We start from the raw sequence: 27,279 nt of genomic DNA, 5'->3' as shown, positions 1-27,279 counted from the left end.
TCAGTAAGGAACCCCTCTGCCCCGTCCGCCCCGCGGAGGCACTCTGCCAGGCCCACGGTACGTCTTCCCGTAAGAAGAAGTCGCCTGGGTTGGGGCACCCCAGCTGTGACCTGTTCCTGCCCCACTGGAACCGGCGCTCCCCGGTCCCAGCTCGCCGTAGTTTTGTATTTTGGCCTCTGGATGTACCAGCGTGTTGTTGCTCCCCTCGGCTTTTGTAAAAGATTGCCCAACCGAGTGTATGGCGACGGGGACTCTGGCGAAGCGGAGGTCCTGGTCCCCTGGAAACTGGACAGATCCTGTGCCCTGGTAATTGCTCGTCTCCCCGAGGTGGCTCACGGAGCCCAAGAAGGTCCTGCTTTTCCCCAGAGGCTGGGCAGAGGGTTCTAGTAGCGTCTGGCCCGAATTCAGCTCCTCGGCACCAAATCCCCCCTCTGAGCCCTCAGCGCTGTAAGTCCTGGAGGAGTGGGACCTGCCGTAGTCCGCGGCTCTCGAGGCTTGGTGTTCGTGTGTCGCGTGGCCGAGCGACTCCGCTTCTTGCTGGGAAAAGAGCTGCAGCAGCGCAGCCGTGACGGCCGGGTTCAACTCTTGGGCTGCGCTGGAGAGATCGCCTTCGGAGAGAGGCGGCGGCGGCGGTGGTGGTCCGGGGGGCTCGGGGGGTCTCTTCTCTGGTGGGAGAATGCGAGGAGGACATGCTGTGGAAGGGTTACTTCTTTTAAACACCGTCTTAAAACATCACGCAAACAGATATAAATACATATATGAAAAAAAAAAAAGAAACCCAACCAGCCTACCGGGACAGTCCGCTCTCTAGGATGCACTGGCAAAGAGGCGGAGAGTTTTAAAAGCTGGCATTCGTTGCAAGATCAATGCAGATGTTCATTAACGTTTCCCCCGCACTCGCCCCGTCCCCCACGCTCCCAACTAGTCGGCAACAGCTGTCCTAACACATGGGCACCCGTGGAGGGAATTCCTGCTCTTGGATCAAAGGCTAACGCCGAGCGGGAGACAGATGTGGAGCCACATGACGGCACGTGCTCCCCGAAAGCGGGGTCTCCCGCTGCGGAGGGACGCCGTGCCTTACTGTGCCGGTGCCCGGCTCGCCGGCAGCCGGGCGGCTGTGTACCGACGGAGCGTGGCCCTGATGTATTGGTTTAGAAAAAAAAAAAACAAGCCCGCAAAACCAAAACCCAACCCCAAACCCAGACGTACCAGACCCTGACTGCACCCACAACAGGCGGAAGGGAGTGGGTACACCCTCTCGTGTCCCCTCTGTGCTTCTTACCAGAGCCAGCCCTGCTTCACCTGGTTTGTGACCTTTTTTTTTTTTTGTTTTTTACATTTCCAGCATACAGTCCAAAACAATCTCAACCCACAAATATGTGCATGCAACATACGGACTCTCCTGGAGCATGAGGGAATAATTTCCCCCCCCCCCCCCCCCCCCCGCCCCAGCTCCATCCCTTCTCCCCCAGCCCCCCCCAAATCAGACCTAAAGTCACAAGGATTTCTGTTTCAAAGGGACCCCTCCTAGCAGCAAGAACAAAAGCACCCTCCACGCACCCCCACCGTCACCACGCTCGCTCGTACTACTTTGTATTACTGCTTTTGAGGCAGTAGGAAGAACAAAGCAGCCTGGTTAGGCAGTGGGAAAGGCAAGAGCGGAGCTCTGGCCCTCCCCCTGCTAAGGCAGAGCCGCGGCTAGAAGTGACGCTGCAGAAGGGAGGACGCAGCTTCCCGAAAGACACGATCTGCTCCCGGTGCCTCGCGTGCCGACTGCGCTCACAAAACCAGTCCTGACTCCTGCAGAGCAACCCAGCTGAACTGACTCGGTCTCGTTCATCGACAAAAGGATCGGCTACACGGTGATTAAGGTTATTACTGGCGATGACGTAAGAGGCCACGAACGCCTTGTTTGAATCAGATCCTCAAATCATTTGCAAAACTGGTTATTAAAAAGGTCAAACTTTATTGTGAAAACCAGTAGTCTTCCAGGACCACCCCTCCACCCGTATCAGTCAGTCCACTTTAAAACTAGATTGTATTTAAATCCAGAAAACAATCTTCAGGAAATTTTAAAGCCAAGCTGATTTGGGGACAGCATATCATTTAAAATAATTATAAACAGAGAACAATGTTATTTGATTGAATCTGCTCTACAATAACCTAGTTATCTTCCAGTACTAGGGCAAAAAAGAAAAAAAAAAAAAAAGAAAAAAAAAAGCACGATCACAACTGGCTTGTGGTGGGCGGGTGTGTTGAAGGCACGAGAACACAGCACGTTCAGCTACATTGCAGAGGAGTTGTGTATCGGGCCAAAAGAGGCTCCCTGGAGAGTCTGAGACATACTCAGGAGGCGCTTCTAGAATTTGGTGAGGTCGTCACAGGATGTTGCTAATAATTCAAAAGATCAACAGAAACAAAAGACATGGAGACATTTACACTCACCTTTGAAAAGGAAATCCAAGAGTTCACTGATACAATCAGGTCTTTTAAACATGCCTCTTACTTGCTCTACAAGAACCAGCCGTTTGGCTCAACTTCAGCAGTCACTGAATTTCAGGACTCGTGAAAGTCAACTCTACGTATAACCAGGCACACCGAAGCTGGCTGCACAAGTTTCTTATGTACACAACTGCCACGATCCCTCCCTTCCAGCACTCTCCAGTAAGTATTTGACTTCTCATGTTCTTTAAAATCACCTCTGCACATTTTTCCCTCTCTCTTTTTTCTTTTTTTTTTTTTAAAATTTTTTGAGAGGGATGGAAGGGAATGGTGAAAAAGAGAGTTGGGAGAAACAATAACATTGGAAAATCTGCAGAGATCCCTGCACAAAAAAATCTACCTGAATGTGTAAACTGACTACTAAGGGTATTAGAGGAAGAACTGACCCTCCAAGTTTCCCTTTCATTTTTGGGCAAAACCCAAACCCTTTAATCTTCACTGACCCATTCACAGTGGAGCACTAATGGATTTTATATGCTTTGGAGATGTGAAGCAGAGTAGTATTTTTGTGTTCTGGCTTTTTGCAGTTGTTAAAACCTCCTGAGCAGTCCAGCACTTAGCGCAGGGAGTGGGTCAGCGTCCGTCTCAGTCCTGAAATCTGAGGCTTGACCACATTCTAGCACCCAGCGCCTCTCCTCCTCCCACCCACACCCCCTGCCGCCCTCTGTCACAACACTCAAACGTCTCGGTTCCTCCTGGACTAGAGGCACTCACATGGAATACTTTAATTGTCCAAATAAGTGCATGGCATCCGAGATGCACAAGCAAGGGTCATGATTATTTACCTGTACTTTCCTCCGGATGCATTGTAGGGGTTTTCCTTGGCCCCCGTTGCTCACTGCTCTTCTCCCCGTTGCTCTCCTCCAGGGTTATAACAGGCTCCTGGCTCTTCATCAGCTGACTCAGCAGAACGGCCAGCACGTTCTGCATATCTCCCTGAGCGCTGGCTGCTTCTGGAGTCGCCTGCTCCTCTGGTAGCTGGGTCTCCGCAGGTGGCTCTTCTATGGCTTCCTCTGCTGCTGCTGCCTGAGACTCCTGCTGCTGAGTTGTGGCTTCTGTCAGAGCGTTGATGGACTGGTTGAGAGCCTCCAGCTGCTGCTGCATCTCTGGGTTAGAGTGTACATTCAACAGCTGGGCCATCTGTGGGACACTCAGATCAGTCTGGCTCTGCAGCAAGTTCAGTAACACAGCTAGTTCGCTCTGATTCAGCTGCTGGGTGATCTCTCCAAGGCCTGCAGGAAACACAAGAAGCATCACAGGAAGGTTAGGCGAAGCTACATGGCGTTGGTTTGTAATCGTGACGCTGCACGTACCAATGAACACCTCTCCTCCTTGTCCCCGGGCCGGGGGAAGGCACGGAGGCTCCAGGAGGAGGATTCCAGGATAGTTTGCTCAGATTTCCACCATCAGCTTGCCCCCTCCAGACTGCGATCAGCTCTGAACAGCACTGCAGCAGCACCCCGTGGTACCGCGCACACACTGCACTCACCCAAGGCTACAGCTGGGTACTGTTAGCCGCAGAAGGAAGCTTCTTCACTGCCCCCTCAAATTACCAACTTAACCGCTTGTTAAAATCAGCTCAGTTGAGCCAAACCTCCCCATTCCTCAGTTAGCTAGCCGAGGGCATCCCAAGGACCAGACCGCTGAGCAACTACACCACCCGTGATGGCAGCGAGCCCGAGGATGTGTGATGGAGACTGAAAACCCATAGCCCGCTTCAGCAGTAATCAGAGCAGCAAGTCTGACAGCAGCCCAGCCCCTCCCAAGGTCTCTACAGCACTCTGCGGATCAAAAGCACTCCCTCCTGCACTGGAAAGCAGGTTTCCTGGGATGGAGCTAAGCTGCTGTTTGGGACAGAGGAAGGGTGTGTTCCACTGATGCAGCGAAAGAAATTAGGTCAAGCAAAAGGCAATTCCTTGCTGAAAGCTGGCCTGGGATCACAGAGGACTCTGTCCTGACCTGCAAGTATCCAGGTTAGTCTAAAATACAACCCTTGAGCGGCATCACCTCCCTTTGCACCACGCTGGAGCAGAGCCTCCTGAGTGACAAGTGACAAGGGTGTCCCTTCACGCTGACTTTGTAAGGCAAACTTTTTGGGAAGAAGGGTGCAAAGGTTTGGGTTTAGAAGCTTAAAATTAAGCTCTTCTTGCTGGTAGGCAACTAAGAACATGACACTCACTTTTCTCAGCTGTTTGTTAATCCAACCATCACCTTTGGTCCATCTGCCATGTTTCATTGAACACATGGATTGCGCATTCCCCGGAGCAAGAGCTGTCTTCCCTGTTACTTGTCAGGACAACATTTGACACAAAGGAAGCTTTAGCCCAAATCTGCGTTTTTATAAGGCTTCTACAGAACAATCAGCATGGTCTGGGCAGCTTTGTATCTCTTTACATTCCCAGGAATCAAAATACCTCCCCTCCAACTATTTTCTAGAAACAGGCAGGCTGGTCACAGTTTTGGAAACACTGCACAAGTCCTGGTCCTGCAAGTCTTTATGACCAAGTGATCTTTTCTGCAACAAGCAGAGTGCAATAATGCACACTTTTGCCCACCAGCCACCAGTCTGTTACATCCCATGCCTAAGCTCATTTGCACCACCCTTTACATGGCTGCACCTTCCAGCCTATTATCTGTTACTTCGCTGGCTTAAGTGACTCAGTGACTCCTTCCATTATTCTCTGTGAAAGCATACTTCGGAACCAATAATATAACTCATAGAACAAATTCAGTCAGCTCATCAGTGAGTGACTTCTGAAGACCAGCCAGAATGCTCTGCAGTCAATAGTTTTCACAGCAGAGGAAAGGGGGCGGGGGGGGAAATCAGGATAGGAAGATTCTGGAATGCCCTTTCTGTAGAAATAGAGGTGAAAGAACCAGACTGGCTTAACAGATATAAGCTTCCCGCACCCAGACCAGAGAGGTAACATCAGGAGGAGCCTTTTACAGACCAAACTGGGCACTGACCTACTGCATCTCCAGCACCAGACTCTGTTTTGAGCTGGGCAGGCTGTGGGTGCACAGGACTGCTGTTGTTTTTGACAGTGTCTGTGCTTGTAACAGAGGTAGTTTCTTTCCGAGAAACTTTTGATAATGGTGGCTCCTCCACTGCAATCCCACTTTGCCGCTGCCGTCGGCGTTTCTTGCTCCACAGCTCGTGGCAATCCTGCCAGTGGGGAAGGCTGGAAGAGAACAACACTTCCCAGTTAAGAAGCATAGCAAGAAAACCCATTTAATCCTCAAATACCACAGAAAATTATTAGCGCCGTAAGAGAAGCACAGATGTTCCTCTGACTGCAACCATACTATTAAACCAAGAAGGGGCAAGTTCTAGAAAAGCAGCATAATTGCATGTGAATCATTTAATTTGCACCGGGATCTCACTCCTGAATGGACTGGGCTAGCTACAATGCACGCAAGCCCCAGTGAGTGCAAGTCTGCCAAGCTTTGAGAGTCTGGTGGCTTTAAGGAAGCAGCTGCCTTTAGTAACTCTGAAGGAAACAGGAATCTCAAAAGCTACTGCCGTACTTGCACACAAAGCAGCTAGAGCAGAGTTTTATAATCTGCTTGATTGGAGTGGGAGAAGGGAGCTGCAGTGTGACACTGCTCAACAGCCACTCTTCTATGAGTGTTCACTCTTCGATGAACAAGCAGCATAAACAAGGCCTGGCCAGTCCTCCATGGCACAGAGGACAGGGATATGCTACTCTTACATATCTTCCAACAGAGTTTTAGAGCACCTTACAAGCATTAAACTGAGCTTTAAAATAAAACCAGCCTGTTACCAGGCAGAAAACCAACAGCAGAGGAAAAGCTATTTACTCAGCCATATGACAAAACACAAGGGCAGAGTTGAGAAAAGAACACAAAAATCGTTAACTTAATTCTGACTAAAAAAACCCAAGGCCAAGCCAGTGGCTCCTTCCCAAAGCTCATTAGCAGAGAGCCCACTGCAGTGGAGGATGCCAGCTGGAACTTACTCTGGAGGTGCCATTTTGCTGAGGTCAACATCCTTAAGGAAGTCACTCTGCAGGGCCTGTTCTGCTGTGCAGCGCTTGCCAGGGTCTAGCGTCAGCATGTGGTCCAGCAGGTCGAGAGCAGACGAAGGAATGCTGCGCAGAGAGTTGGAAATATGGCTGAGTTAAGGGGTTGTTCTGAACAAGCCCACTTTCAGAGAGACACCTCAGGCCTAAGAGAAATCCACGCAGTCAAAATTTATTACTACGTGACGCAACAGCTCAAAGACATCAACAGAACAGGCATCAGGTATGCAGTATTTTCAGTCTAATTTTTGCCATTTATGAAGAGCAATTCTGCTGCAAATCCCACAAGATTATCACACAACTATACTCTCCCCCCCAAAGAGCATGTCTCCGAAGTCAGATAGCCTCAGCACTGTGAGAATGCCATGCTGTCAAGCGTGCTTTCCAGCGCAGACCCTAGCTAGAAGCTTCACAAGCGTGCAGAGGCAGGGAACCCCTCTGGCAGGCACCTGTGGCAAATCAGATATTTAGAAAGGGGACAGTGACCCCATTCCAGCCTTCCCCAGATGGGAGAAGCCCTCCTGGAGAGGGCTGCCCGAGGGTAGAAGGCAAGAAGGGGAAGCGCTGCTTTATCCTGCCAGGTAGCCTAGAGCCAAAGGCTAGCAGATGAGTCGCACAACGTAACAGAAGGCCATAATCCTCACGCAGCCACTTATCCTCTCTTCTAACAAAACTCACAAGGAGAACTCCTCACGCAGGCGCCTTCGGTATTGCTTCTTCGGTTTCATAGTGTTGAAGTAGGGCAACTTGATGACATCTGGCCACACCGCTGGACAGGGGCTCCCACAGAGCCGGCTGAGAACCAGAAAAGCAGAGTACGATCAGCAGGTGGAACGCAGCTAGGAGAAGAGTCACCAACCTGAGTGAAAACGTTTCCTTTCTAAGCAACTTACTGTACCAATAAGCTAGGTTTGGGCACACTTCAACAAAGATTAGATAACCCTCAGGTTAAAAAGGAGGTATCAGGAAGAGGACAAAAGCTCACCTTGAGTTTATAAACCATCCAACACAATGAATTTTCAGTGCGAGATGTAATTTAGGTTCATGATTTTTGCACTCAACTAACGACAGCCAAGTTTACGGAGCGTGCATACATTAGCAGCCACACACTTGATGGTAGGCATGGACACCTAAATGCCTAACTATTCACATTTGCAGTTACAGTCATTTGCTGGTCCTATTTTGCAGGCAGGTTACAGAAAAAGGGCTCTTATAACACAGAGACTGTGTGCATGAGCAGTTTCTGCAGTACCTCTTCTCATAGGCATGCATGTGCAATGCTTTACCTGATTAATTCAAGCTGAGCCAGTTCCAGATTGGCTTGAAAAATAGGCTTCTTTGTAAACAGTTCCCCGAGGATACAGCTGGAAAGAGGAAAAGCAAGAGGTCATGACAGCAAACCCTTGGGATGATCGTTTGAACACTGCAGCATTTCTGTTCAGAAGCAGGTTTGCCTGAGGAGAGTTATTTGCATCAGGGCTTGTAGTTGAGAACTGACAAACTAACCTATGTGTACAGTCACCAATTCTACGCAGCTGGGAAATAGCATTCACTAGTAGGCTGGTTAACATGTCACGGGCTTCACGATTTAACTCTTTGCAGGGAAAGGAGGATGTGTCAGTAGCATGACAAGAAAGACAGATTCAGCCCATTTATCTTTTTAATTTTACTGCCACAATTTGGGGGATATCTGCTGGCCCAAATTATCCTCAGCTGTCAGCAGTGTATTGCTTGTCATTGAGCACAGGCTTTATGAGGAGCAGCTGAGGGAGCTGGGGTTGTTTAGTCTGGAGAAGAGGAGGCTGAGGGGAGACCTTATCGCTCTCTACAACTGCCTGAAAGGAGGTTGTAGTGAGGTGGGTGTTGGGCTCTTCTCCCAAGTAGTTAGCAATAGGACGAGAGGAAATGGGCTCAAGCTGCGCCAGGGGAGGTTTAGACTGGATATTAGGAAAAATTTCTTCACGGAAATGGTAGTCAAGCATTGGAACAGGCTGCCCAGAGAGGCGGTGGAGTCCCCATCCCTGGAAGCGATCAGAAAACGGGCAGACGTGGCACTTTGGGGCATGGTTTAGTCTAGTCTACCCTTGAATGGTTTAGTGTGGACGTGGTAGTGTAGGTTAATGGCTGGACTGGATGATCTTAAAGGTCTTTTCCAACCTAAACGATTCGATGATTCTATGATTACTAAGCGCGGGATAGTGCCTTGTACACACAATGTTCGTACGTGCACACATTTGTACAGCTGGAAGGAAAAGAAGAGAAGGAGGGAGGGGACAACTCTGACTTGTTCAGTCCTTAACATCTACCCTTAAGCCTTCTGACAGGAACGGCAATCAGTGCCAAATATAGCTGCGGTCCGATACAGGCACCTGTCCGGGCTAACCCCACTCATTTGGCACAGGACACTGAACAGCAACTGGACCTCATGGCCGGAGTTTCCAGAAGCAATTATCAGAGCCTGACTTTTACAAACCTTTGTTGTTTGTGTACTAAGCTCTGCTGAAAGTTTACCTGTGAATATCACAGTGGGAAGTATGCACTTTGGGAAATCCAGCACCACTTCGGAATGCTGAATCTGAGTCTCTGGTTCTGAATCCCTTGGAAAATGTTCCATCTTTGTGGCTGAACTGCCCAGACTCCTCCTGTTCATGAGGCTCCCTATACTACTAGAAACCTGAAATCTCTAAAATGTTTTCTAGATTTAGCTGAAAAAATTAGGTGACAAACAGACCAATTTGAAGAGGTTACAAAAAACCTCTCTATTAGGTCATTCAAACCTATGACCAGCACAGAGCAGGTTTGTCACCCCTTCTGATCTTAGTGGTACATCATTATCAAAGGTTGGTTGCTTTGTTTTTTAAATAGTGAGACCTTTTATGGTCTCGCATGTCAGTACCAACAAAAGTCTAATTCTAGGAGGTTTTACTAAATGGTATAGCTTTAGCCAGGTGACACACACCTATTTCCTCAGAGCACAGAATTTTGGAAGTATTCCTACACTATCACAACACACTTTGCCTAGCTGGAGCAGATACAGTTTCAGAAATTAGCACAAATCAAAGACTACCTTCTATTAAAACTATTCTATTCATGTGCTGACGTTTACAGCCCAAACAGGACAAAAGATACAAACCAGGCACTTACCCACAGCTCCACACATCTATGGCTGGTGTGTAACGCTCCTCACCTAGCAGCAATTCTGGAGGTCGATACCATAACGTAATGACTTTATTTGTGTATGGACGGCTGGAATGCAAGGTACAAATATAAACTGATGACAAGAACCACAAAACCCTTGCAAACTGTAATTATTACTTCCAAACCGCAGTTAGGCATGTAAGTAGAAGCAGTGGGCTTTCAAGTGTCTAGACTTCCATAGCACGAGTTAAATAAAGCTAATATCACAGATTTTATAGCTCTGCCTGTGTGCACAAGACAGTAAGTTGTAGATACCCAAGTCTGAAAAATCCTGACCTGCAACAGGCAGCAGCAGGCTGCCGTGACTGAACAGTGACTGATCTCAGAGCAAAACGTGGTCCATGGCAGGTCCATGGCAAGCAGAGAAGATGTTTTGGTTCCTTATCGGCTGGTTTGTCTAATGACAGGCTATTAACACCAGCCAGGAGTATATTTTTTCTGACAGCGGGAGCTGTGTTATACCACTTAAGCCATACTGGAAATCATTTCCCAGGCAATACGAGGACTTCCAAGTGAAGGGACTATGTGGACATTAAGAAGAAAGAAGCCCAATCCACCTATGTAAACCATTTCCCCATTCCTCCACGCTGCTATGCCTCACCTCTCCTCTGAGCTGTAGAGTCGGGCGAGTCCAAAATCTGCAAGTTTGATTTGCCCACTGAAAGACAAAAAAACAAGTCGCTGGTTTGAATCACAGCTGGGCTCACGTGCTGCAAGCAGTAAAAGGTAAGGAAATCCCCCCGTGTAGTAGAAAGGCCTAACAAAGCAGTCTGCATTTTGGATATGCCAGTCTTAATTTTTCAAACCCTATTTAATGCTTCAAAGAAACAAACAAAAAAAAGCAGTAATTCAGTCTCATCTCTATCACAAACCCTTCCCAACAGACCAATGTCCCAGAGGAACTTTTCAGATGGATATCCAGACATGTGGATGCAATTATGCGCAGTATTATTCTCACAGGCTCGAAGCCTTCTTATGGGTATCCAGATAAAGACTTGAGAATTAACAGCAAATGAGTAATTGTTATGTATTCTGTGATGAACTACGTTATTGCCAAACACTGCTATCTAGAGAAGAGAAATCCATTCCATTTCCATTCCTGGAAAAGTGCTACTTCCGACCTTAACCCTCAGTGGTTTCTCTGCATACAAGCACTTGCAATAAACACTATTTTTGCCAAAATACCATGGAGACCAAGTGTACACAGAGACCCATTTACTTCAAGTCAACAGGAAAGAAAGTTAACTGGAAGGAGCTGCAAAACGGTGAGCAGAGGGCCTCACGTGGAGAGACTGCTACTAACAACAAGTTAAGTAGAAGGTTGTTAGGGTTGTTCACCCTGGCAGCAGGAACTGAACACCCTGAACAGCACCCAGGAAAGCCACTGCTTAATTACAACCACCCGTCACACTGCTGGTGGAAACATGCAGGGTTGTATTCCTCCAGTGGACCAACACCTCCTGTCCCTAAGCATACTCAAGGTGAAGACAACTGCGGGCTCTCAGCTGAACCCAGGGAGAGCACAGGGAAGAGCTCGGACAGAACTGCATCTACTCCCAGGTTACCTGTTGTTCAATAAGATGTTGGAGCACTTAATATCTCGATGAAGGAAATTCTTTTTGTGACAATAGTCCAGACCCTCCATTAACTGTTTCATGAAAGACTTGATATGGTCCTCTGAGAAATGTACCAAGCCAGATTCTAGCAGCCCCATTAGGTCATGGTCCATGTACTCAAACACAAGGTAAAAGGCACCTGGTATAATGAAGAGAGAAATGATTTAAGACAAGAGAGGAGAGACAAAGAAAAAGGAGGAATGAAGGCAGATTCAGTTGTTGAAATATTCTTTTTTGGGGCACTGTTGAATGTGTTCTGTTGGCATTTTCTTTAGCACAGTCTTGTGATATTTAGGGCTTACTGGGCATCCTAGAAGAGACTTTTTCCTCAAGGCAAGAAAAAAACCAAAACAGCTAAGTAGCCCCCTCTAACACATCAAGCTGACATCTGAAATCAAAATATGCCCCCAAAATAAATTCCTTTGAAATCCTGGTCACGTTTATCTATCTGTTTTGTTTTTTCTTTCAAGCTAGTTTGCTGAAGAGACTACTGCTATGCATGGCTTGAGCTGATGTTTGTGTCACGGAAGAGAAGGCCCCAAACAAAAGCTAGTGGGATGCTAGAACACCCTTCTTCCACAGTGACAGAGGACACACAACTTTTCACACTACCACTAAGTTTGTTGCCACTAATCAGCGTTAAAAGTGACCCTGTGAAGGCTTCTTTTTGGTTGTGGGTTTTTTGTTTTTCTTTTTTTTTTTTTAAATTTTTAAAGACTGCTCTTTTGTGACTCTACAGAAACGCAACGCATCCTTTTAAGCCCGTGTCTACCTCTGCTCTGCAGTGCGACAACTCATTTTAACTGGAATCTATGCTTTGATGTAAGGCCAAATCCAGATGCCAAACCTGCTGGAACTACATATCAAGGAGGAATGCAAAAAAAAAAAAAAAAAAAAAAAAAGATCTACACCAGAGTTCAGACTATTAGTGTTACACTAAGAATAAACAAATGGAGTTGCATCACCTCTTTGGCTAATCAAAACCACACCCTGCAGCAAATACTACCTTTGTCCTTCTTGAAATCCAGTGCATCTTGTTTGTCCGTAACAATTTCCTTCATGTTAACAACACTGCGGTGGATCAGCTGCCGAAGGATTTTGATCTCACGGATGGCCGTGATGGGGAAGCCTTCCTTTTCATTGTCCAGCCGCACCTTCTTGAGAGCCACCAATTCACCTGCCAGCACAAGCCAGTGTCAAAGCCTCTGCACACATCAGCGCTAACAACTCCGTGGGTTTCCAGGGGGAAGTGGAAAGCAGCTATGAGCACAGTCAACATCCACCAAGAAACAGCAAAGCCAGCTTTAGTTACCACCCAACTAATTTTTGTTACATTGCTCTGTCAGAAGTTATCACACCAATGACTCAAGACAGACGACACCAGTGCTCCTCCTAATCTGCTTCAGAGGAAAGTCACAGAGGTGGACTTAAATTTACCCCGGAAACCACTCCAGTCCTTTTCACAAGCTCTGCTACAATAGAGTCTGACAAAGGCACGTTTAAAAAGCAGGGCTTCACGTGGCACCTACGGCTGCCATAGGTATACCTACCGCGACCATCTGACCACGTGTCAAATCGTACACACAGGGCACACGATTTCACAAGCAGAGAGGGCAGCTGGGCACTTAACTCACAGTTACCAAGACTTCAGAGCTTCTGTTCTTTTGCCCCTTTTGAAAATATCTGATGTAAATGCTTATTCTGGGGCTGGAGCCATTTCTAGTTCTACAGGTATTTGTCATTAACTGGCAACACCGCTAACACTGGAATGGGATTTAAGCCCAGCCACAGTAACAAGGCCTTGAAGAAGTGGAGTCAATCTGAAGCCACTTGGCATCCTTACCTGTGTCCTTGTCCTTGGCTTTGTACACCTGCCCATACGTCCCTTCTCCGATAATCCCAATGATATCAAACTTGTCCACACAACGCTTCCCCCAGTCGCTTTCTGTCTGTCTCCTTTCCCCATACCGAGGACAACAGATTCTGAAAGAGGGAAGAGGACTGTTAGGCACCCGAGCGCTCCGCCTCACCCGCCATCCCACCAACAAATGCCCATTTGACTGTTTTGAGCTGTACCCTAAGAACAAAAAGCAAAGGTCAGGCACCCTGGCTTTACACTCCTGGCAACTGAGCGTTCAGTAGATTTTAACGAATTATGCTATATAATCTCAACTACTCCAGATACAGGCGCTGCTGTGCAGGAATATTATCCTTCTATTTCATTCAGATACTAAAGTGCGCCAGCCAGAACACTTTCGCTATCAGATCTTTTCACTTCAGTTACGTATTTATCAGCTGCATACAGCTAACGAGCAATACACTGTTCCTCCTGGAGAAATAGGGAGTGCAGAGTGTGGAAGAAGCAAAATGGATATTATGCCACTTCAATTCAACAGACTTCGAGGTAGCAGAACCATTTTGCTATAGCCTACCTGGGGCACGCAGTTAGCTACACAGATTTCTACAAAGATCTCATTATATGCTTTTAACTGAGAGTAGCTTGAAGGGGAACCAAACCAGTATCTTTATCTAAAAAAATACCAAAGAACTATGCTACAGCAGGACAAAGACCAGTGTTTGGAATCTTTTGCAGAAACAACAGACATTTGATTTTTATTTAAAACAAAGTGCAGCTAGCACTCTGCGTACAAAACGCCAAGGGAGCTTGCTTCCTTGACAATTGCATAAATTTTGTTATCGGGAAAGTTGTATATACCGTGCAACATGACTAATACTTCAATCGTGCATGAAGAAAAGGTGTCTGTCTCCTGTTTGGAATAACCAATTCCTAGAAGCACCACAAACTTTATATAGGGATACTCATCAGGAGGGTTTTTTGGCCTGCAGGCTATAGGCTAAATCAAAAGATGAGACAGCTTTCAGGGTAGATGTGGCTGGAGATCGAATACGACACACTCCAGCGACTTCTACCACTGAAAGGGTCAAAGGGGAAGACAACAGAATCTGTCACAGCTTCGGTATAACGCCTAAACCATAGTCTCCATTTGGTGCACAATTTACACCACCTCTTCTTCCCAAACTGCTATACTGTTAAATTCTCAAATAGATGGGGCAAGTGGCCTTCAACTGTGAGTGGTCCAAATACGAAACAACCCACAGGAAAATTAATATACCATAAGAAAAAACAGGAATACAAACTTGTTTTCTCCATAGTTCACTTCCCTCAAAGACAGCACTCAAACGACTCTGGGCACAAAAGAATTTATAAAACTGAACTAAATCTGGCTAAAAATTTATAAGTGAGCACACGTTAATTGTTCTCCCTATCAACTAAATGGCGGGGAGGCTGCCGAGAGCTGGCAAAGCAGCTGCCGGATTCAATTTAAGAAATGGCTGCACTTTCAGCAGCGCTGTCTCCACACAGAGCATAGGGCACGCAGTCAGCTCTTCTAGGAGTGCTGCTGTATACACCGAAACTCAAAGGTTTGGAAACTTCGACTGACATCTGTGTGAAGAAACAGAAAACCTAACAACTCAAAAAAGCTGAAGAAAAAAAAAAAAAAAAAAGAAAGCCAGCCTTACTTTGGTCTCTTTTTGAACGGTTGCTGAGGTGGTGTGGCTGCCTTTGGTTCCGGGGAGTCAGGAGGAGATGGATCCCCTCCAGGGAGCTCTGGAGGGAGCGGGAGGTCCGTGAGTAAGTGTCGTGGTCTCTGCTCTCTATCTTTCTTCACAGGTTTTGGAGGAAGAATCTCTTTTGGACTAAACTCCGAAAAGTTAATACAATACAGAAGTCAGACTTAACAGCCAATTAACAGACAAAAAAGCCTACTCTAGGAAAAACAGCTCTCTATTTGAGAATGTAAAGTTAGGGCCCAAGTTTAAGTGCCAAAATTAACATCGCCAAGTATAAAACAAAACAGCCTTAAATTTTACAACGATAATACATCAGGAGAGAAAAGTATTAGGTTTGAACGCATCGTCTTCAAATAAACACACAGCTCTCTGCAACTAGATCTCACTCAATTTGCACAAAAAAGTAGTTATTCTGAGTTCCCTGTAAAGGTTATCAGCCAGCACCCACTTTCCGACCCTTACTTCCTCTATTTAGTCCATTTATCATAATGAAATTAAATGCATGACTTGTTAAGGACCACTATAAATACGAACCCAGAATTCAATCTCTCTGCGTAAGTAAATTTTAGCTTCTTAGCAAGGACTGAAACGCAGCTCTAACTTGTCAATACTGCTGAGAAACCAAAAGTTGACTTTTTTTAAAAAAAAAAAAAAAAATCAAATTACTAATGGCATCAGAAGCTTGGTTTAGACTGGCAAGCGCCTCATAAGCAGAACCTAATTTCTCTCTCACGTATACAGCCGGGAGAATTCCTAGGTCAAAATAGTCAAGTCAGGAATTCTTCTCCACACAAATCTCCACTTCACCAGGAAAAGAAAAAGATTAAGAGATAGGAACAACCTTCCAAGGTTCATTTTTAGGGCAGCCAGCAGGAGGTTTGCTGTTTGTCAGCATCGCCAGGTCTAACGCTTCAACGCAGAGAACTCCGCATAAATGAACTGATGGAAGTAGGTCATTCTCCCAATTTTTTTTATTAGCCGCTGCCTAATCTGTACGAAAATCTCTTGTGAAATATAGTTAAGAAACAAGCAAGATGAAGACGGATATGATTCTGGCACTGAGCTCTGACATCTTCTGTAAAGACGGGGGAGCAAGAAGTCACCACGCAGCTGCAGAACTAATTGCACGTCCCACCAGCCTAGACCTCTGGAGGAAAGCACTGACTGCCGGGCACCATTACCAGCGGTACACAGCCTAGAAATAACCAGAAGCGGGAGAGCTGCACGGGCTGAAGCTCACCCCCCATTAACTGCGAATTCTCAACGTGCAGAATGATACCCAGCCGGGTCACTTCACCAGGGCAGAATCCACATTACGCCTCAGAAGACGTTCTTCAAAGCAGGATCTACGCAGCCAGGACCTACAACCACGTGTAGGAGGCAAGAGACTTTGTTCCAACAGAGCAGATCAACTACGTTTTGCTTTCTGTACGGCTTTCAGACGCGTATTTGAAGCACTGATCTAATGTCCAGTTCTTACAGATTGAACAAAAAAAGCACTTGTTTATTTGACTTTGTGTTTAACCCACTTCTCATGGGCAATTCATTTGCTCCCGACAGTATTTAAACATCTAATAGTATATGCTAAGCTTAGGCCCTCTGACCCTGTCAAAAAGATTCAGCCTTTTTCCAGACACATCAAAAGCCAACTTCTTTGCAAGACTTCTTGGGAAGGGCGAAGGTGTGTTTGCAGGTTTAACCTGCAGGTGCCCAGCCTTCCAGGAGGTCCTTTCTCGCCCTCTTACCAAATAGTTACCATTTTCTTGCTGACACACTGTTATCTGTGCTTAGTTAATCTATTTGCATATCAGCACCAGTGCTGCTAGATGGTTACTGTAACTTTAATTACCCCCAGAATATTTGGATATTTCACCAGGAATTTCTTTCTAAGTGAGAAAGCTAAACAGACCCTTCAGAGCTGCCCAAGCAGAAAAATAACAAAGTGCGAACGCCAGCTGCCTAACAAAGACTCCTAGAAGTTGCCTCCCCTTCCTCCCCTCCCCTGAAATAGCACGAATGCCATCAGCCAGGTCTGCATTTTTAACTATGGTAGTGCTGTGAACGCTCAAACGGATGTTTCCAGGAACCTGCGCAAGCCACGCAGTTTCTGAGCGCAACATCAAACACCTACAAAGTTTGTACCCCTCGCTTCCAAACAGCTTTTCCCCTCCTGCTACACCTCCTGCTAGGTGAAGCGACCCACGGTGCACCTTGACTGCTGTGAAGTCCAGAAGCGTTACAGATAGATGCTAAGTCTCGAGAGCTCAGCAAGCATCAAGAAAGGTTAAAGAGTCTCTAATTGAATGAGGTGTGCTTTGTACTTGGACACTTCAAAGCACATTTCCAAATCCTATGCTTACCCCGGTCTCCGAGCTGGAGCGTTCTCCCAGTCTCAGCACATGAAAACAAAAGCCGATCTAAGGAAAGTTTTGTTCATAAATACGAAAGCAGTTGATTAAGAGTGAGCTGCACACAGTCAGTGCCATATGCAACTGCCACCAGACTCAGCAAAATGAAGTGGGATTTCCTGTCCTTTTATTGGCAAAAAGTCACTGTAAATCCATTTACTAAGCTTAGCAACCAGCTGTATTATCACCCACACTCCTAAGTTCATAGTGTTGGCAGAGATAAAACGCACTTTTACAAAACTAAGCCACACCTGGGTGGTAAAAAAAAAAAAAAAAAAAAAGAGCTCTAGGTGTAAGTGGCTAAAAAAAATAAAATACAGTATTTGCAGGACAACTTCTGTGTTTGGAAATACGGGAACACAGCAGCGGAATCTTGCTTAGACTGGCATTTGAGTTGGGAAAAATCTGCAATCTGTTAAAAGCTACTGCTCATCACAGATACATTTAAACTAAATAGATATTTGTTGAACAAAATTATACAGCTTACGAAGGGCAACATAAACATGCACAAGCCTAACTTTTACGTTGATCGCAGTGACATTACCCTAACTTATGTCAATACCAGGACAAACCATGAAAATCAATTAAATTAATCAGAATACGTAACATACTGCGTTCACTTCAACCACAGGGTAATTTTAGCAAGTCATAACTATTGTGTAACACGCTCTTCATTAAAAAGCATGCTTTACTAACCAATGAGATACCTAGTACATCTCTAGCGATGGTTGGAAAGATACAGAAGTTCTTAGGGAACTACAGGCTAAGCAGATCAAGTAGAAAAAAAAAAGTATCAGTGATGACCTTATGTTAACAGCACTGTAACATACTAACAGCTACAAAAGGAAAAGAAAAAGATTTGTTTTTCTTCTTCTCCATCTGCATTCTGGATATTCTGTTCCTTTCCACTCTTCCCCCCACCAAAAGAAAACCCCCACAGTAAGGTTTTTCAGACAAGTTCATATTCTAATATGCCAAGACCCAGAGCAGCGAGAGCTACAATTACAGGACAGAATTAAGTCTGCATGTTTTGATTAGAAATCAGAGGAAACGGAAAGTTGAAGTAGGTGCAGTTTCACTCTCTTATTTTTAAACTCTTTTTCAATCAAACAACACCTACTTCTTAAGCAATAAGGACTGTATTAATTACTCAATAATTAAGACAATACTTAAGTTAAACCAATGCCATTTTTTTGCACGCGGGCATGGCCTGCATGTTTGATGAATTTGGAACAGAAATAGCTCTGGTTTGTGTTCTTGTTTTGGAATTGTTAAGCTCCTTCCTCTTACTTAAGTCCAGGTTTTGGAGGACTTAAACACAAAAGCAATTTCAAAACAAGCCTATGCAAATGGCTGCAACACAAAGGGGTGCATAATTCCATGTATTCCACGATCCATGTTTCATTACTGTAATAAACATAAACAAAGAGCGATGTGAAACCTTTACTAGCCGGCATTAAAACAGCAGCCAAACCTCTCTTCCTCACCGAGATAAGACATAACTACCTGCACAGGACCATAAAACTCTCCACATAAACCTGACAAGGCCAAAGCCAGGAATGGCCGTGCAATAACGCATTTACACCAGCGGCACAGTCCTCAGTGTACTCTGCAGGATAAGCTAGCAGCTGTCAAACTAACCGAAATAATCTGTTTATTTCAAGGTTTCGCTTTTAAACGCAAACAGGATGCTCTTGTGTGACCTTACCTATCCAAGTCATCTTCCCCAACTAAAATAGGGGGGAGCGGAAGCGGAGGCAACGTTGACGTTTTCAGGTGTGGGATAGCAGCCGTCACAGACACTTGTGTTTTTGTAGCGACTTGGACAGAGGACTGAGAGTTCACCTGAGAGGATAAAGTAGACGTCCTTGGGTGGGAAGAAGATGGCAAAGACGTTGGGGCTGAAGTAGGGACCTGAACGGGAGTCAGTTGGGATGGTGGCAAAGGTGGAACAGCAGGTGATGGAGGCAAAGGCGGCAACGGCGGAGTTGGAGGTGGTGGTGTGGTTGTCGGCAGGGGCGGAGGAGGTGATTTTAGTGAGGGTAGTGGGGGTGGAATCTCCTTCTCTGCTGCGTCTGTCTCTTTTGGAGATAGGAGGTCCTCTACCACTGCTACAGGCTTCAAGTCTTTTGTTCCCGTCTGTTTTGAATCTCTAACCGGAACAGGATGTTTCCTCTCAGAGTTCTCCTCTGCCTTGATTTTTGTTGTCTCTGCAGGGGCTTTAGTCTCAGCATTTGTATAGAGTAAATTAACTAATTCTGTATCTGAAGATGATTTTTCAGATTTAACAGTTTTGATGACTTTTTTAGATTCTGTTCCAGCCTCCTTAAGTTCAGCTAAGCTGTTCTCCTTCCTAGACAGGAAAACAGGAGAGCCCTTTGCCTCCTTCCCATCCACCTTGGCTGCAGCTGCTGCCGCTGCCGCTCGCTCCTTTTTCTTCCTGCTGAGTTCTGCGCCCAGGCTGGAGTTCAGCGGTAGCCTTGTCGGTGATATACTGGAATGGCGACTGCGTGACCCAGACCTCTGCTTTTTACTGTGAGATGATGAGTGTCTTGAGTACCCAGGACTTCGGCTTCGGGACTTCACAGACTTCCTGTGGAGAGAGCAGGGAGAAGATAAATGAAACGAAGCATCTCCCAACCTCCGAGCTACTCACCGACATCAACAGCTCTCTTTGAGAACAATCTGAATCCATTATTTGTCAACTAAATTCAGACAGTCCGTAACACCTGTCAGGAGAGGCTAAAGCTACCGAAACGAGCTTATCGACTAAAGCAGTACAAGTTTCAGGTCATCATCCAGTCTTCCAATGTCAGGACTAGCCTCGCAATCACACTGTCAAGACAGAAACGAAGGATCAAGATTGGACAAGCCTCGAGGTAAAGACGAGATCACAGATGCACGCACTAAACAGAAGACTTCAGTCGAGAGGATGAGCTGGCAGTTTACGAATCTTTCACAGTAATTATGTACAACTTTAAAGGAAACAACAGATAAAATATGACTGCCCTCACGGGAATGCCGCCTCAGGAAACATCTCACTTCAAGCTAATTTTTCCCCCTGGTTCTTCTACTATCATCAGAACTCAAATTTGCATATTGTGATTCAGGAGAAGGGAAAAAAAAACCCCACAACCCAGGGATTTTAATTCTGTTTAAGGTATGTCCAGAGGGTCTCAGTCTTCCTCTACAATAAATGGGCTCAAAATATATGCAGAAATAAAAAAAAAACCCACGCACTGAAAGTCTGTGTTGTGATACAAGCAACAGCCAAGGCAGGAAACGCCTCACACCATCGGGGTACGCACCATGAGCACGGGGTGAACCTAGTCAGAAGACGTCAGTAACCACAAGCTCACCGGAGACTGATGTGGAAACAAGATAAAAAATAAAATGGAACTGGTACTTCCAGCGTCCATGTCAAAATTACTGACAAGACAGAACTGTTTCCTCCACTTCAGGAGGAACTAGGATTTTGCAGGTGATGAGACAGCATACTTTAACTGTACACACAGTAGGCTCTGATGGGTTTAGAAGCTGTGTGAGCCAACAGGAAAATGAGAAGTTTTGAGATCAGACCCTATGAATACTATAGCAGAAACTACGCTCAAAGTTTATTTTTATTCCGTGATTTATTACAGAACATATCTAGTTTTGAAAATACGGAATTCTCTCAAAATATAGTTCCACAGGAGTTACAAAAAACACCTAATAGCAAGCAGGTTTAAACACAGTAGATGCTGGCTTGCTTGTAACCATACTGGGAACGTAATTAACAACAAGATCTGAACTGTTTACAGTGCTACACAGTATTATCCTGAGACAACAAACATTTGGAAAACAAACTGGAGAAATGAGACAGACTCATGCAAAGTTCCTCACTAGACACCACCAGCACCTTCAAGGATGGGCACAGTTGTGATTGCGCAGGAGGGGAAGGGTCTCGCACGGTGGCGTGGAGTTTAACAGAACCCTCGTCCCTTGCTTCTCCAAGCACGAGCGTTCTGCCCTCTCACTAGTGAGTACAACCCCAAACCTCGTGCTAACAGTGGTCAAAGAACACGACGACTGTAGGTAGTCCTTACCTTTAGACTTACAAAATAAATATATAACCAGAAGGAGGGGGCAAAAAAAAAAAAAAAAAAGTGTCACCTGAAGTCACTCAACTATTTTCCTCTTCAACACACTGTTCTGTAATGGGAATGCTGCCTCGGGATCGCCTCCTTTTCCAAGGTTTCTGCTTAACGAATTAACGGTCTCAGACGCAGTTTACGGTTTGGATAGCAGTTCACCTGACGCATCCCAGTGCAAAGCTGCCAGGAGCTGAAAAGGCCGTTACATTTTCACTATGCTCAAAGACATTCGCAGGCTAGGGAAAACATTCTTAATGAATCCTGTAGGATGTCGTTTACTGCAACCACAAACAGTTTTGGGGTTAGCATTCCCTGTGACGGTTCTTTCAGGATAGATTGTTTAAGACGCTGCAGTATCAGCCTCCTGCTCCCCGTCTCCCATCCTTCCCCATGGTTACCCCCCAACAGTTATTCCAATTCAGCTGGTTACAGAGCAACATTCTCAACCAGATCCCTCAGCAGATCTGACGTAAGCTTCTCCGAAAGCGCAGTTTTACCTTGTTTTTAAGTGCTACATTAGAAAAGCAGCCACCGAAGACACCTGCACGGACACAAGCAAGGGAAAGGTAACGCCGGGGGAAGCGGTGGGGCTTGCAGACGGAGCATGCGGCTCGGGGTAGGACCCTCTTACGCAAGGGCTGCTGCGGAAGGAGCTGCACCGCAGAACCAGCCCTTCCAACCTGACAAGGGCTGGCGATGACTCCCTGACCTTCCAGCAGCAAATCCACACGCTCCCCTCTTCCACCAGGACTAAATCCACTTATTCCCTTCCAGTAGTCTTCTCCGCTCCTCAGGCACCACTCATGCTTTTCCTCTTCGGTTGTCTAATGATAATTACCTATAGTTATTATACAAAGAGCTGTTGTCTCTAAGCCTATTTTCCAGCTTGATGTTTACGGCTTCTTTGTTAGATCTGAAAAAGGCACCGCATCCAGAAGCTTGTCTGCTTTCCCAGCTCCATCAACGCAACCAGTAATAGGCCACTCTACAACAAATCTTACCTCATATCATTAATGCTCATATCAGCGCTTGCTGAGGGGCGGTCTTCCACAGCAACACTTGCTTTTATCACTGCTGGATATCTCAAAAAAGATGCAATAAGGCAGAAGACGCACAGGTGGATTTTGCTTTTTAAAGACACTCTTCCCATCTTCTGGAATGATCTTTTCATGGCTTTACCTGCAGCCAGTTAGCGCTTTTACCCCTTTCACCCCTAACAAGTGTTAAAGCAACGCTTGCTTTGCTAAGATTATCAGAGATGGGCGGGGGGCAATTCAGTCTCACACAAAGTTCTTTTTCTGGATAAAAATGCTCTGGGGTTAAAAACCACCTTGTTGTCTCTCTAGCACTGGAAACTAGAAAAACAAGATACTAACCGTGGTGACTGTGAATTAGCATAAAGAAGTCAGAGATGATGGCTCATCTAAAAATCCAAATTAAAAAAACATTATTAGATTAACTTAACTGATACAATCAGAAGATTGGAATGGTCTTTGGAGGAGGGAATGCTAGAACCCTCCAGACTTCCTCATGCTGAAAACAACCACGGCTAATAGCCATTAGCAGAGGGGACCCCGAATCAGTTGGCAGAGCAACAAAGGCCCACATCTACATACTTCCATGTTATCCACTATACAAACTCCTAGGAACATCTACAGACATTAAAATATTTTACCTGCTCCAAGCCACAACAGAAGACTAAAGTGCAAACTAGTATCTGGGAAGCCTGACCGCATGCCCCGTGCTCTAATGGCTCAGGAAACAAGCTCAAACAGAAGCTTAACGTTTCTTATTTATGAATGTGCGATGCCCTTGTGCCGTGGCAAGGATCTGCATGACGGTGGCCACTACTGCAGCACGTGCACACGCTCACACTTTGCTGCTATACTTAGTCCAGAGCACAACCCACCTTCAGCAAGCTGAAGGACTCTGGAATTTCTTCTTCTAGTTTTAGCTGCAATGACAACAGTTGCTACAAGGAATGGCAAGCCACATCTGTTATTTTCCCTACTGACCAAATCATCCTCATTTCCTCCTAAACTGAAAGCAAGTTGTTTTGCACAGCCATTTGAAATGCAAACATTCTGTATTTTCTCCGATCAGCACAGCACATTGATTCAGTTTCCTAACACTGTATTTTCGACGTGGAGATTAAAGAAAACACGGAATGCACTAAAAAAAACCCCATGTTGTCAGTCAGTGGAAATAATTCAGTGTCCCAGAAAAGCCTGCGTTACCTCCTCTGAAGAATTTAAGCCATAGTCAGATGTTCACGGCCTAAGTGAGTGTGCCAATTAAAGACGTTTTCTTTCCCAAACTGTTCCTGCCCCTCTGCAGGAGCCAACAGAAGAGATCACGCAGTCACTCCCCAGCTACTCTGGTGCAAGGTCAGCTGCCTCCATTTACACACTCATCTGCAGCAGATCAACCGAAGCTGGCTTCAGTGAAGCTGGCAAGGAAGGCTCGGCCCATCCACTCCTTCAGGTGAGCTCCTGAACAGGCTCATGAACAGCCATCAGCAGAGGGGCAGCCCCACCTTTGGCTCCTGAAGAGCCCAATGTGACCATAAACTTACACCAACCACCTCACCGTACAGGCTGCGAGCTCAGTGAAGCAAAACCAACAATGAATTACAACTTACAATTTGCCTAACGTATGGAAAACACATTAAATTCCCTCTGTCCCTTTACTAGAATCGCTTCAAGGTGGATGTTTTCCGAAGGAGTAATCCATATTTTTTGTTCTGCTTTAAAAAGAATATATCACACAGTCAGTAAGTTACCTGCCCAGAAAAGAAAGAAGAGTAGTAGGTTATCAATTGAAGTCAGAGATTCAAAGAACTCAGTACCAGCTGAGCGTAAACAGTAAGTAACCTTTGGAATCTATTTTGGTTTGGGGTCTAGCATTTTGTTAGCGAGTCAAAGATGCCCTTAAAAAGTTTCTTATTTATGCAGGTATGTAAGTGCAGGGAAGAAGCACAAAGTGCTTCAAAGTTGCTCCCATAATTAAGAGCAGGAAAAGATAATTGCTTGATTTCTCAAGTCAGAAGCAACTTGCCATTTACAGAAAGAGTAAGCTTCAGGTTTGCCTGGGAAGTGGAGTAACCTGGGGGGGAAAAACGCCTCTTCGTATACCAGTCCAGTTCCCACATGGCTTCTCCCTGGTTAGGGCTGAACATGGACATTTAACAGGCGCCATAATACACAATTATATCATGAACTATATGTATGTTTTCTACTACTGTATTCTTACTCTTCCAAAAGTATTAGCAAATAACGCGCAAGAGCAGTGCCACCAGGGCAAAAAGGATTGAGGGGAGGGAGAAGACAGACATGGAGGACTATCCCTCAGAACCTCTCAGGTGCACACAGAGAAAACAGGGCAGAGGAGAAACAGCCTGAAGGAAATTTTCACTATATAAAATCACAGCAGAGTAAGTAGATTTTATGTAACAGCTTCCAGGGTGCTAAAACCAATACACCTCTCTCACAACAAGGACAAAGGCACTATTTCAAGCCCACTATGGAAGACAGTATTCCTGAAGGTAAGAGAAGAGCTCTAGTAACAAAGGCCGAATTCCAAAAGCCCCGAGTTCTTTGGGAACTGCTGATCACATAAACGCGCTCTGGAGGCAGCCTCTTCGCTCGCAGCTCCTGTTTGGACCAGAGGATGCAGTACAGCTAACATAGCGCAGAGCATTTCTATAGCGATTACATTCCAGGTCACATCTTAATTGCCATGGAGCTACAACCAAAGCTTCACAGCACCCATGGTGACAACTGGAAACTCACTTAACATAAGCTGAAGCTAGGGGGAAAAAAAAAAAAAAAAAAAAAAAAAAAAAAAAAGAGTCAACATTAGACTATGTATTCGTGCAAGTAACAGGATGATTAACAAACATCTGAAATAAAACACACAGAACTACCTTCAAATAATAGTTTCCTTCTGTAGCAAGGTTACTGACTAAAGAAAAAAAAAAAAAGAGAAAATTATAGTTAAGCCAAAATACAGCTGGTTCCTACTTGCCCTTCCAGAATGCCCCAATTTCAGAACGGAAACAAGAAACTCTAGCACGGAGAAAAGAAAGTTCAGGCTAGAAAGATGGAGCTTACACGTGGTCATCTCAATTCGAGGGAGAAGACAAGTCAGCTCATAAACAGCAAAATACACTCAAAACAAGCCACCCTCCTGAAAAGCGTGATCAAGTTTCCACACATAGTAAACAGCTAAAGGCTTCCAGAAATAGGTGAAAACATTCTCCGTGGCCGAACTTCTCGCCAGGGAAGCGCGTTAGATCCCACATCAGGAGCTGAATGGCTCCGTCTCCCCGCAGAGCTCGAGCCTGGGCCCTTCTGCGGGGGCCACCTCCAGAGGTGGGTGTAATTTAACCCCAGGAGCTCATTCAGCCCTGGGCCTCTCTGCTGAGAGCCAACATGGACGCTGCCTGCCGCCAGTCAGGAAGGTGTTTTCCAAAGTGTGAACACCATTTTAAAGGGAATTGCCACCAACCCGACCAAAGCAATTCCACACAGACCACTCCACAGCCAAATTAGGCAGGCAGTGACCCAGACCCCACCGAGATGAGGAAGGGAGTTAACCCCTCCCGTCCCCAGAGCCACCCCGACCACCCCCAGCCACTTCCCCATTCCCCAGGGCATGGAAGCCAACGCAGAGAGCACGCACCTGGCGATGGGGCTTCGGCTCACAGACCGCTTCGCGGCGAAAGGGCTGCTCGAGCGCCGTCGGCTGTAAGGGCTGGGTGACCTCCCGCTGTACGACCCGCTGCCTCTCTCGTAGCTCGAGGAGCGTCTCCTGTTGTAGGGGCTTATGGACCTCTGCCGCCGGCTGTAAGGGCTGGGAGAGCGAGTGTTCGACTGGTAAGCCACGGGCTCCTTGTAGGGCGGGCTGATGGACTGCCGGCGCGAGGAGCCGCCGGGGCTCTTCCTGTAGGGATCATAGTTACTGGATGTGTGAGAGCGGGGAGGGCTGAGATCGTACTCCTGGATGTAGGAGGCTCCTGAGGGGCTGTCGTCCAATTTAGGGCTGTCAGACCATTTTCTGTGAGGACTTCGGGATTTCCGCTTCGGACTGTCAATTGTTTTGTAACTTTTTGGAGCATCCCTTTTCCGATGGCTTTTACTACGCTCTTTGTGGCTGGACTTGAGCTCCCGATCCTTCCTGGATTTCTCCTTGTGCGCTTTGGCTGACCGAGACTCCTTGTTGCTACTCTTTGAGGACAGTGACTTCGGATGCTCCTCGCTTTCAAGGAGTCTCTTGGAGGAGCCCGATATTCTCTCCTTGGTGGACCCGGACCTGCTGGATGCCTCCAGGCTCTTTTCTAACTTCCTCTCTTTTTCCGCCTGTTTGCTCTTCATCAGCTCACGAATGCGCTTGTGCTGGTGGTGCCGGTGCTTCTGTATCCTCTCGCTCCTGTCCGCTTTCCTTTCCTCGTTCTCCCTCCTGTCCAGCTTGAGGGCCACATCATCCGAGAAGGTATCCGAATCCGAACTGATGTCATCATACTCCACCAGCGGCTTGATCATCGCGCCCAAGGGTGCCGCTGTCTCCTGGGCTGCCAGCGGTGACTCCTTGGAGTGCCTGGACTTATGCCTCTTGTGCCTGGAGGCCAGCCGGTGCCTCTCCTTGCTGTTCGAACTCCCGCTGCCAGGCGTGTGCTGCGAGGACCCCCCGCCGCCCCCATCCTTCTTGCCCCCATGTCTCTCCGGATTTGGCATTCCTCCTCCACTGTGCTCCAGAGAGGGGAGGGGGGGGAAGCCTCCAAAAC

The 27,279-nt window shown here is 46.4% G+C and overlaps 1 protein-coding gene across 3 annotated transcripts; it reads right to left on the bottom strand.

The window, feature by feature from the left end:
* Positions 1-27,264, bottom strand: CDK12 (cyclin dependent kinase 12). Of its 3 annotated transcripts, none has more exons than XM_075722715.1 (14): positions 26,178-27,264; positions 19,070-19,954; positions 14,903-15,079; positions 13,203-13,342; positions 12,366-12,536; positions 11,309-11,498; positions 10,345-10,401; positions 9,690-9,791; positions 7,832-7,909; positions 7,224-7,340; positions 6,483-6,614; positions 5,470-5,684; positions 3,288-3,734; positions 1-692 (listed from the first exon to the last, which is right to left on the bottom strand). In XM_075722715.1, the coding sequence occupies exons 1-14, from the start codon at positions 27,227-27,229 to the stop codon at positions 1-3; spliced, it is 4,455 nt and encodes a 1,484-aa protein (XP_075578830.1). In that variant the 5' UTR covers positions 27,230-27,264. The 3 variants fall into 3 exon arrangements, with proteins under 3 accessions (XP_075578830.1, XP_075578831.1, XP_009478842.2); XM_075722716.1 differs by having other exon boundaries at positions 1-665; XM_009480567.2 differs by lacking the exon at positions 1-692 and adding an exon at positions 1,966-2,391.
* Between the last annotated feature and the right edge of the window lie 15 nt (positions 27,265-27,279).

This window comes from Pelecanus crispus, chromosome 18 (genome assembly GCF_030463565.1).
Source record: "Pelecanus crispus isolate bPelCri1 chromosome 18, bPelCri1.pri, whole genome shotgun sequence".
Lineage (NCBI taxonomy): Eukaryota > Metazoa > Chordata > Aves > Pelecaniformes > Pelecanidae > Pelecanus > Pelecanus crispus.
This window is presented reverse-complemented; position numbering and strand designations above follow the sequence as displayed.

Excerpts from the sequence above, each read along its gene's own strand:
- CDK12 (XM_075722715.1), bottom strand. The coding sequence starts at position 27,229 with ATGCCAAATCCGGAGAGACATGGGGGCAAGAAGGATGGGGGCGGCGGG. Across the intron at positions 15,080-19,069 it reads GGGGAAGATGACTTGGATAG|TCCAAAAGAGATTCTTCCTC; the intron begins GTAAGGTCACAC and ends TTCGGAGTTTAG. Across the intron at positions 11,499-12,365 it reads GGATTTCAAGAAGGACAAAG|GTGCCTTTTACCTTGTGTTT; the intron begins GTAGTATTTGCT and ends TCATTATACCAG.